The 12,289-nt window shown below is 30.5% G+C and overlaps 1 protein-coding gene across 1 annotated transcript; it reads left to right on the top strand.

Annotated features, from left to right (window-relative positions):
* LOC130963188 (uncharacterized) lies at positions 1-639 on the top strand. The gene has a single exon (XM_057889337.1). It carries the CDS (start codon positions 1-3, stop codon positions 637-639), a length of 639 nt encoding a protein of 212 aa, XP_057745320.1.
* Positions 640-12,289: the final 11,650 nt, after the last annotated feature.

Here is a 12,289-nt window from a genome sequence, read left to right as displayed (position 1 = left end):
ATGATGCTCTCTACCTTTTTGAAGGTTCACCCTCCCACTTTCAGAGGGACCTCGAATCCGACCGATGCTAATAACTGGATACAGGCCATTGAGCGAGCATTACAGGCTCAACAGGTTCCGGATGAGCAGTGGGTTGAGTTTGGGACCTACCAGTTGCATGGTGAAGCTCAGCACTGGTGGCAGGGAATGAGGCGTATTATGCAGCCTGATGGGATTGTGATCTCTTGGGAGTTGTTCCGAGATGAATTTTATAAAAAATATTTTTCCACCTCAGTCAGAAATGCCAAAGAGCTCGAACTACTTCAACTTAAACAGAGCCAAATGACTATTACTGAGTACACCAGTAAGTTTGAGGAATTGTGCCGCTTCTCGCGCATCTGTCAGCGAGCTCCTGAGGACTTTGTTGAGTGGAAATGCATAAAGTATAAAGGAGGCCTTAGGAGTGACATTCAGAGCTTTGTGGCGCCTATGCAGATTCGGGTGTTTTCTGAGCTGGTGAATAGGACCAGGATGGCGAATGATTATGTTAGAAGGGTTACAGCAGAGAAATGGAATCTAAGGATGCCATTTCAGAGGACCACAGGGAGAGACTTTGCACCCAGAGACAGACAGTTCAAACGTGGTGGCTTTATCCCCTAGAACAATCAGGGGCAAGACAGCTCCAGGAGGCCTAATACCACTGCTAATCAGGGAAGGAGACAGGGTAAACAGCCACAGCAGGATATGAATTACCACAGATGTGAAAAGTATCACTCAGGACCATGCAGGTTTGGGATTGGAGTCTGTTACTCCTGTGGGCAGCCGGGACACTTGGCTAGTAGTTGCCCAGAGAAGAAGAGGTATGAGACAGGCAAGGTGCAGCAACCAGGAAAGGTATACACTACTTCTTCAATAGGCGCTGATGGGTCAGAAGCATTGATCAAAGATAAATATGAGATGGCGGGTAAAATTTTGAATGTCTTGTTTGATTATGGAGCTTCGCATACTTTTACTGCATTTGAGAAGGCTGATGAGTTAGGATTGAAAATAATAGTACTGGGGTATGATTTAAAGGCATATAATGCTACCCACGAGACTATGGTGACTAGGTTAGAGTGCCCCCAAGTTCCTTTTCGAATGCAAGGGCGTAATTTCGTGCATAACTTAATTTGTCTGCCGATGACTGGTCTTGATATATATATATATATATATATATATATATATATATATATATATATATATATATATATATATTAAAAATTAAAAATATACATCAATACATATATATAGATATATAAATACATAAATTAATTAACTGGTATAAAATATATAAATTTAAATTGTGATTAAAAGATAATTTATAATTATTCTCTCTTTATTTTTAATAAAATTAAATGTTATTTTTATAAATGTATTTTTAAACAATTATTTAACTATTTATTATCTACTACTTAATTGTGACATTTATTTGTTATAATATTTATAGAACAAATGAAATTTTTAACTAAAATAATTATTATAGAAAATACCATTTTAATAAAGAATATTAATATATAAATAATATGTTTTTAGTTTTAACTAATATTTAAAAAATATTACTAATAATTAAAGTTATATTTAATTATAAAATTAAGTTTCAACATGATTATTAACTAATTTGCTAGGGTAGTAAAGTTAATTAGAACTATTTGTTGATTAATTTATTTATTTCTCAGCTTTGTTAAATTAGGTGTATTTTTGTTCCGTAGGGATATACATGGTTGAGTTGGATCATATTTTGTTAAACTCAAATTCAATTGTAATATTTTATTAAGTTTATTTTAAAAATTTAAACACGATTCTAAATCAACTCAAAATAAAAAAAATAAATTAAGTAAAATCGATTATCATTAATATATATAATTTTATAAATTTTATATAACAAATTAATAAAATAAGACCTTTAAAGATTAAGTTCAATAAATCATATATATATATATATATATATATATATATATATATAATAAATTATTTTAAAGATAAAATAATATTCTATAATATAAAATATATTAATTAAAAAACAAAAATTTTATTATTAATTTATTTATAAAATATATATTTTAGTTATATAATATGATTAAGTATGATCAGCTTAAACTATAATTTAAATTTAACCGGAAAATGATATTGAGTAAAAAGACAAATCCAAATCCGACATATTTTGGAAGGAATGTCTTTGATGGGGAAAGAATAATCAGGTTTCTAAAGGACTATGTAACAAGATTCCAAATGAAAAGTTGGGATGGCTGTCATACAATAATTGTTGAAAATGTCAATTTTGACCCGAACTTAAATATATTTGCAGACCTCGCTCAAATTACCTGGTCTTCTTTTTAGCCTCTGATCCATAGAGACGCAGCAATCGATGCCATCAGAATCACAATTTTACCGGACGCTGTGGGTGGTCCGCTTTCTAAAGCATCAACAATCTTTTCATCTTAAATGAGAAATCTGCTTTATCGTTGTTCCATAGTTGCTTCTTGCTGCCGTTCCAAAGTTTGAGTTCCAAGTCATTTAAACATCACACAAGTATTTCTTTCCCATATTCCAAATGTACATCTCTTGAAATATTTTTTGGATGTCTTTCTTGGCGAAAGCGAAGAAGCTCTAACTTTAATTTGTTGGCATGTTTTGTGCTATTGATGAAGGACGACGAGAATTGATCTTCACTGACTCCATTTTTTTATAATTTTAAAAAATTCTCAATGTAATTGGATTATTATTATTGTTATTATTGAAGAGTTTCAAAAAGAATCCAATAAAATTCGTTGAGAAAATTTTAAATTTAAAATTAATGATTAGATATTAGTTAATTCAATTTTTGTTCAAAATTAGATTTAATTTACTTGCTCTCTAGTGGAGGTGGGAGAAAGAGGAAAAGTGGATAGTACTGTAGAATGAGGTGGAGCCGGCAGTGACAAAGTGAAAAAGGATGTTCTCAAGAAAGTGCTAGAGGATAGAGAGGACGACGGCCATGGAAACCGAAAGTTGTTGATATCAATATGCACGGTATCGGAACACTTGTCTTCTTCAATTTTTTTTAATTAATTAAATTAATATTATAAATTCACTCCTATAATTTTTCATAATTTTAAATTATACTTGATGTTTAAAGATGAATATATTTTTTTCACCAAAGAAAGTTCTTAAATTAGATCTCTCAGATTTTGGTCTGGGTCAGTCTTGCATGTTTTTATTTTATAGTATCATAATGAGTGTTCGTGAGGCAAGTACTCCTCTCCCGTTTTTTATTCCCATTTAAAAAAAAAAAAATTCTTAGTCCCTGCTGTATTTTTGTTAGGAGTCTACACTTACACAGTATTTAATTTAAAAGAATATGGGAGAAAAGAAAATATAGAGAAAGAAAATGGATGAAAAATCAAATTTTCTATTGTTTGGATGACCAAAGAAAATAAAGAGGAAAACAAAAAAAATAGAGTACATGTAACACCCTACTACACATAACTTTACACCTAGGATGTAAAATCGAAGTGATGAGGCACTACGACCTCTAAAAGTAATATGTATAAGAGGTACGGCGAAAACAAAATCGAAAGTACAACACTCACGAAAAATGAAAAGATAGAAAGCTTATACAAAAAACTAAAAGACAGATAAATAAAAGTAGAGTTCCAAATGATAGTTATATAATCAAGATCTAGACTTGACCTGTGAAGTAAAAGTCGGCTAGATATATATATATACTTTTAGAAGTCGTAGTGTCTCACCACCTCTATTTTACATCTTAGGTATAAACTTCTGTCTGGTTGGGTGTTGCAGTCCACACAAAACTTTTCTCCTCAACTGTGAGATGAAAACTAATGAAGAAAAAGAAAATAATGATACAATTACAAATTTGTCCTCTACTTAATTAAAAAAAATCAAAATTCTCCATTTCACTTTTTTTTAAATATGAAAATACATCTCTTGTGTTCTTTCTAGTTTTACAGCGCCACCAAACTTCATCTTTTCCTAAATATAATTAAAGAGATTAATGATGTAACCTATGAATAATTTTTATTAATGTTTTATAAAATTATTCATTTATATATATTTAAAAAATAATAATACATTTTTTGTTTACTATATTTAAAAGACAATAGAAGAGAATAACTTCAAAAAAAATGTTGTTATTAACAAAAATAATATGTTAAAATCTTAAAATATAATTTAAATGACTTTTTTCTATTAAAAAAAATTTAAATACATTAATAAATTATAATTTATATATAATATAGGTAAAGGTATTAATGTAATTTTATTTTGGTATAATTTTTTTTCTTCTTATTTTTTCTATCATCTAAACAAAAAAAAATTCTTCTTATTTTCTTTCTATCTATTTTCTCTTTATCCAAAAAAAAGAAAAATTAACTTTTTCTTTTATTTTCTTATCTCTTATTTTTGGATTTGGATCCTCTAAAGTTTGAATTTCACTTTAAAGAATAAAGTGTGATCTCTCACTATTTATTTCATAGGTTGGACCAAAAATAAATATAAAAGAGAAACTATTCAAAGGTAGAAAATCACACTTTATTCTCTAAAGTAAAATTCAAATTTTAGAGGATCCAAATCCCTCATTTTTTCTTCTCTCATTTTCTTTTCTCTTATTTTTCATCTTGCATCCAAACAATGCCTTAATTATTTCCACGAAAATAAAAGACATATATTCATGGATATTATCTCTAAAGTTTTTTAAAAATTAACACAAAAAATAACATAATCAGATACAATTATTGAACATAATGTAACACAATCTAATAAAGTTCAACAAAATTGAGCATACACATTAAAAATTCATAACATATTCATTAGGGTTTATCTATATGGATAATTTGATAATTTTATATCTGCGAGAATTTAACAAATTTCTATGGGGAGGATACATATTTTTATTATCATCTTTATCTCTATTTATTCGCAGGAATATTACCATCTCTGTAGGTATTTTACAAATTCTATCTAACCTATATCATGGTTAATTTCTGTAGATCCCTATTGTGACAGATGTTTTTGTCATTCGTAAATTCTATAAACAATTTTTTGAGAGGTTAAAAAAATGGCCTCATGACCGATGCAAAAATGTATTAGAAAAAGGAAAAGTCTAGGGCCAGCAACTTTTGTATTTTTTAGCCAGCACTTAACCATCAAAACAAAAGTGATAGATCTCTCATTATTAAATACTATTAGATGTAATCTCACACCATTAAAAATATTATTGATGACCAATTAATAATTACAAAACACTAAAATTACTGCCCCTAACATTCCTCTTAAAAAAAATGTAATTGAGTTGAGTCAAAATTAACTAATGTAATGGTGTAAATAGCATTTTTGCTCTAAAGTATTTGTCTTAGAAAATTTTATAGATTTTATACGGTAAACATTCGAAAATTTAAGTAGTTTTTCTTTTAATAAATAATGTTTACATTAACCCCCCTTAATCAATGTCTTTTGCTAAAACCAAACACAAATAATTTATCACCGGCCATAAAAATACATATTTGATATTTTATAAAAGATATTTATATTACAATAAATAAATTTAATTATTAATTTATTGCAAGTTTGAATAGTTTAACTATTATACTATGACATATTTAATTATTTTAATAATTATTATTTAATTAAAAATATATAAATTAATATGTATAAATATATATAAATATATATAAAAATTTAATGATTAATTTAATATATAATTTTTAAGGGATATATATAACATTTTTGAATTGTAATAGTTACATATAACAAAAAACTAAAAGAGCATATACCTATGCAGCACGCACCGGTATTTTAAAGTGCGTGCCATATTAATATCCAATTTGTAATTTTCTACATATATTTTAAAAAAATTATTAAAAGACATCAAAATTTATTGTTTTTAATTATTATTTAATTATTAATTTATTTTTTTAATTTAATAATTTAATATATTTATCTTATATTTTTAAATATTAATAATTAATTAATAATTAAAAATAATAAATCATGATAATAACTCTTTAACCTTTTTCTTTTAAGAATATTTCCTTCAAACTCTTAAATTTATATATATAAAAATGGAAATTATAATTAACAAGCAACAGGAACTTTAGTTTATTTAAAATCATTATTCACTCTAATCCACTTGAGATTTGTATAGTATGTTAATTTTAAGCTCATTTTATATATTATGCTATTGACATATGGTGTCTGATGTTATCATTTTATAATTTTTAAATATTATTGTATTTTTGCATTTGTATGTATGTATTACATCGTATATGTATCTCGTATTCTGCATCCATTCTTCATATACTCTATTGTGAAATATTTTTGTCATTTTAATAATTTGATAGACAGTTAACAGTACACATGTATCTAAATTAAATACAAATTCTATCTAATACCTCAAAATATAATTAAATGGTTAAATTTATTTTTAAATGATCTTTTCTTTTAAAGGTTTTTAAATAAGTTGAGAAAGAAGTTAAATCAAAGAATTACTTTTAAATTTAAATAAACAAATTATGTAAAATGTAACATCCTAATTAGCCTAAGCCTTACCTTGCGTTGTAAAGCAAAGGTTAATCAGAGATTACGACAGTTCTAAGCTCATATATATATATATATATATAGAAAGAATAGTATAATCTAGAAGTCCGGTGAAGGATATAGCTCAAAACATGATTTCAAAAGCGCAAAACATACTAACAAAGCTACTATCTTAAGGAATAAGAAACAGATGTGATATAAACAAGATAAAGTATCATAGTGTAATATCATAAGGGACTAGCCACGACTCGCAGAGTTTAAGCCGGCTAGCCATATACAGACCATATAGAAACCAGACAGTAAAAACAGCTTATACAAGTTTTGTTCTCTCGTATACAAGCATCTAGGCAAAGACAAAATACAAAAGTGAGAGATGTATAAACAAAATAAACAAAAGACTCTAAAAGAATCCAAGATCCTCCGCTTTTGTCACCATCCAAAACAACTCACCGAGGTGGGTTGCGATCTGCATCTGAAAAATACAACAGAAATATGGTATGAGAACCGGGGGTTCTCAGTATGGTAACAGTGCCCAGTGATGTAGGATATAAGATCCCGGGACGCCAAAAGCAATCTTAGACTCCATATCCATCACAAGATTCAAGCTTAAAGCATTCTAATACAGATAAGCATAAAAGTACCAACATAAACTTAAAATGAACCAGGTAATATATCCTAGGGGATTTCTACTCTAACCAAACACCGTTGTCCCACAGCCTTCACCAACCGATCCTCCATGCGATCCCATCGCCACCGCCTTCCGAACCTCTTTAATCCCAGTAGAAAACACATGTAATACACAATACAAGTAATGCACAAGTAGAAGCATATAAGACAAATAATTCAGATAGCAAGTAAGCATGGTATTCAATTAGGCAACCCATTACAAGTAAACAAAACATACAAACAGATAGAAAATGCATATGATGAATGCCTGTCCTACTGCCTATGATATCATATTGTCGGTTCAACTGCCAACCTGACACATCCCTATGGAGATGTCGCCCTTCGGATTTCTCATATGGGAACCCCCGAGATATAGTGTCCGGATCACTGTCCAGTAGGTACCGGCGCCTGCACGCTCTATAGATCCGAAGGGATGCGAGCGGGATACTCTTGCCTCAGACCTCACATCTCAACGTAAGTGGGATTAACCACCGTCCTTATGCCGCCACCGCTACCTCGACAGGCGGGATTAACCACCGTTCCTGTCGGGCGCATAGCGTTTCATAATCTCAGTAAAAACATTATTTTAGTGGTTTTCAAAAAGCATTTTCAGTATACAGAGATCCATCATCTCAATCCTTTAAAATTAATGCCCGGTTTTCAACTTCTAATATTTTTCTAAGGTTTTCGACGGTTTTTCACTTTTTTCGTGCGGTACCAGGCAAACTTGATCCGGTTCAACCGGTTCAACTGCCGGTTCGCGATTTTTCACGATTTTTCGCAGAAAATACATTTTCTGACTCAGAAAGACCCACTGAGTCCAAAAATCACCTTTACATTCTCAAATTCTCTCTCTAACTTTTCAAAATCTAATTTGGACAATTAATCACTTAATTAATCGGTTGATTAGTAGCAGTTCTTACATAGAATTATAATTTAAAAAAATTATTTGCAATTTTATTTTTTGATTATGCATACTAGAAAATTCAAAAAACAAGAAATGAGAGGAGTGATACCTCGATATATTCTGATTCCATTACGAAGTGTAATATTATGATCTACGTCCAATTTCTATCATAATAATGGTAGAAATTTCACTATAATCAAGATAGATTATAATCATCAATTTCAAGAGATTTACACTCTTGTAAACCATTTAAACTAACTATCCTAAGTAAATCATCTAGGTGCTAACCCAACATAGTTAAGGAGAGCTAAATGCACTCTAATCCAGTACACTTTCAAAATCAAAACACTAAAACAAAGGTTAAATGGCTGTTGTATGCACTGCTTTTTTTCTTTTTAATTTATATCTCTCAAAATGAGCTTGAATATAGACAAAAAAGAAGTAAGAACAAACTCAAAAATAGAAAAAACAAAAATTGTTTGTATGGTCTTAAAATATGCACAAATTAGTTACTTTTTTCTTGGATAAAATCTTCTTTTATAGAGCTTGATATCTTCTATTTAATGTTGGAATAATTTTTCTTTTCATCAACTAGTCATTTATGCATTCAGAGGTAAAACTTTTTATCTTTGTTCTCTAATAAAGCGTGCAACAACTATCCATAAAAATGAAAAAAATTTTCTTATTCAATTTGCATTGTGCAGCTTCTCCTTGTGATTAGGATCTAATTTGGAGAGCTTCCTTGCTATGTTGATAGTGTAGAATCTTTTCAATCATCGCTCAATATCATCTTCAATAATATTTCCATTAATGTAGATTCTTTGCAAAATTCTCATTTGGTTGATTGATCATCTTTCATTGATTTCTACATTACTCATTATGAAAATGATAATAGGTAATGATCAATTTTATTTATCATCATAAGATTTCAAATCAACTCTAAACTCAACAATCTTTCTCTTATGACAAATATGATTAAACTTTAAAAAGGAGAAAACAAAGAGATGACATTTTTGAATTTCAGCAAGCTCTCCCTATTTATCAGCATCCATTAATGAAGGTTAATAGCTTAAAGCTATGGAACCTAGAACTAAAAATGAGTCAAGCCATTAGCTCATGAGCTAATTCGAACTCGACTCATTAATAGCTCTAAGCTAAACCCATGAGTTGGTGAGCCGAGCTTAAACTTGGAATTGACCTCATAAATTAAATGAGTCGATCTTGAATTTGGATAAGTTTAGCTCATTAGCTCGTGAGCTAACTCGATTATATATATATATATATATATATATATATATATATATAATTTTACATATATATTAATGTTCTTAATTATTTAAAATTTTATAGTCGTTTTTTATATATAATTTTGATATAGGATATAAATAAAAAATTTATAATTGATAGATAGATAATATATACAATTAATTTTTTAAATATTTTAAATTTATATATAAGTAATAATTTATTGATATATAATTATAGATTATATTCCTATTATTTGAGCTAGCTCGTGAGTTTTCAGTGAGCCGAACTTAAACTTAAGAAATATGATCGATTGTTAATTAGTCGAGCCATAAATCAAGCTCAATTTTTATGAACCAAACTTGAACTTAGTTTAACTCGACTCATTTCAACTCACTTCTAACCCTAACTAAAATTTAATCATTTACAAAAATAGCACATATGCAAAAAAAAATACTAGCCATAACTTGATGTATATGACCATTAGATATCAAAAGAATATGATATATATATATATATATATATATATATATATATATATATATTATTTTATATCAATCAGATCTTAATCAAAAGAGATATCAAAAACTAAAAGAATAAACAAATAAATTCACAAGGTCATAAAATGTATAAGCCAAATAATAGCTAGTTTAATCTTTACTTTTTTATTTTTTTGTCATTAAGAAGGAAAATAAAAAAAGGTTCAAACATCAGCAGCAAAAAGACTATAAATGACTAGAAGTATTTATAATTGATGCAAGATTAAAATTTCTTTAAAAAAAAAGAAAAGATCTTAAAAAAGAATTGAAAAAAAATTTCAAAAAAAGATTTTCAAAAAGAATATGATGATTAATGCAGATAATACTTTAACTAAAAACAGTTTTAATGTAGTAAGAAGAGATTTCAAAATAAATACAAAGATTACATAAACAGTCAAAGAAAGATATAAAGGTGGCAATTTGAAAAGAATTGTTTATCATTTGTCCGAAAAATCTCGTCTCAACCTGAGCAACAAAAACTCAAAAAAATCTCGTCACTTTAGTAAAAATATATCAATAGCATCTGTGAAAACTGGTTACTCTTTAGTTGCAGTATCTTGTCTAGTATTATTTTCAACTTCTATATCATCTGAAATGTTATTTTTCCCATGGTTATAATCTTTCTTTTGCCATAATTTTCGAAAATCACAAAACCACCCTCATATTCACTTAACTTGATGAACAATATAGATTTTTCAGTTAAGTACCTTAAACATTCACTATTAAGATACCATTTGTCTTTGTTCCCATTTAGATGTAAAACAAATTTACAATACTTTTAAAAAAATTTTGGTATCCAAACTAATTTAAATTCTTTGATGTTAATTCTCCTTGGTGTTAACCTCAACAGCTGTAGCATCACCATCACCAGCACCACAACAATAGCACCACCATCATTACAGCCGCTCCACCGCATTGTCCTCAAGCTCTTTCAGAAGATTGATCAGATGGAGCGTTGTGACAAGCAGCGCTATGAGTACTTGAAGAGGCTTGTGGGCAGTAGCAACCCACGATTAGAGGAGCCGACACCCCGGAGACCATTTCGGAGCAAAATAGAGAGGATGATCTACCAACTGAAAATGGAGATGATGAGGACGACTCCTTCCATTCCATGTAGCACGGAGGACGGTTTTTTTACCTAAATGCGCATCTAAAAAACATTAATTCCCAAAATGTGCATGGCTGAAAATCTTTCTGTAAATGCGCATTGCCATTTTGTGGCCTCTGCCCGTGAAATGGAAATGAACTCCATTTCAATTATGGTGCCCACAAAATGGGCATTCCATGTCATGCTAACCACACACGAAATGGATATCCCATTTCCATGAGGGCAGCAGCGAAATGGAAGGAGGAACTCACGGCAGGCATCAGCGAAATGGGTGTACGGCTGAGTTCAAAATCCATGTCTCCTGTACCGCACATGAAATGTCACAAATTTGTGTGTACTGCACACGAATTGGGACAACAGCTAGGCTATAAAAACCCTTCGCCAGCAGAAGTAAACCAACATTTCTCACTCTCACTTCTTCTACCCTTCTTTTTTCTCCGAAAATTCCACTCTCACAAGAGCTACTTTCACTAATTTTTGGGTGTCATAATGGCATCTGAATATATTTATGTGGTCATATATCCCAATGGTGAAATTTCGTATACAGGTGAGGGAGTGACCTTTATGTGTGATGACCCACTTTGGATAATGATTTCTCCACAGTCGTGTCTGCAACAACTTAAAAATATGATTTTGATGAACACTGGGCTGATTGGAAAAAAGGAGATCAGTACGCTCATTTACAGGATGCCCGTTGTTGTAGCTAATTCGTTTACATATCAGAAGATGCATATTAAATCTGACCAGCACGTGTCGATGATGTTTTCATATCATCGTAGCATCGGAAGCATCTATTCGATGGAACTCTGCGTGAAGCTCCAAGATGTGGGGGGCAGCTCATCTAGTTCGAATAACGTGGAGGAAATGCGAAATTCCGGTGCTGGTGAAGGCATTCCATTTTTGGACATAGGTAGGGGTCGTAGTCCGTCCTTTAATGCCTTCGTGGCCCCTGCCCAGAATACAGAAATACCTGACCGATGTCCCTTCCCGAATGTCCATGTTGCATATCCGGAAGGAATGGCCGACGGGTTGGCTGACTCATCTGAGGAAGACGAGATTGAGAATGATAGCGGAGAGGAAGCAGAGGTTGTTCCGGAAACCCAATCGGTTTAGGGCGAAAGGGTCATCCCAAGTGTTGTTGAACCGATCAATGTTGCAAGGGTCGGAGCTCTTTCCAGTGGCACCCCCGACCATTACCTGCACCTCAGTCTTGGTCCAATGAACTCGACAAATGTAGAGGACATACCCAGTAACTATGGTTTGACAGGTAAA

Source organism: Arachis stenosperma, chromosome 2, assembly GCF_014773155.1.
Source record: "Arachis stenosperma cultivar V10309 chromosome 2, arast.V10309.gnm1.PFL2, whole genome shotgun sequence".
In the NCBI taxonomy this organism is placed as follows: domain Eukaryota; kingdom Viridiplantae; phylum Streptophyta; class Magnoliopsida; order Fabales; family Fabaceae; genus Arachis; species Arachis stenosperma.
This window is presented reverse-complemented; position numbering and strand designations above follow the sequence as displayed.

Bases quoted from the DNA above. Each gene is read 5' to 3' on its own strand.
- LOC130963188 (XM_057889337.1), top strand. From the start codon at position 1: ATGATGCTCTCTACCTTTTTGAAGGTTCACCCTCCCACTTTCAGAGGG.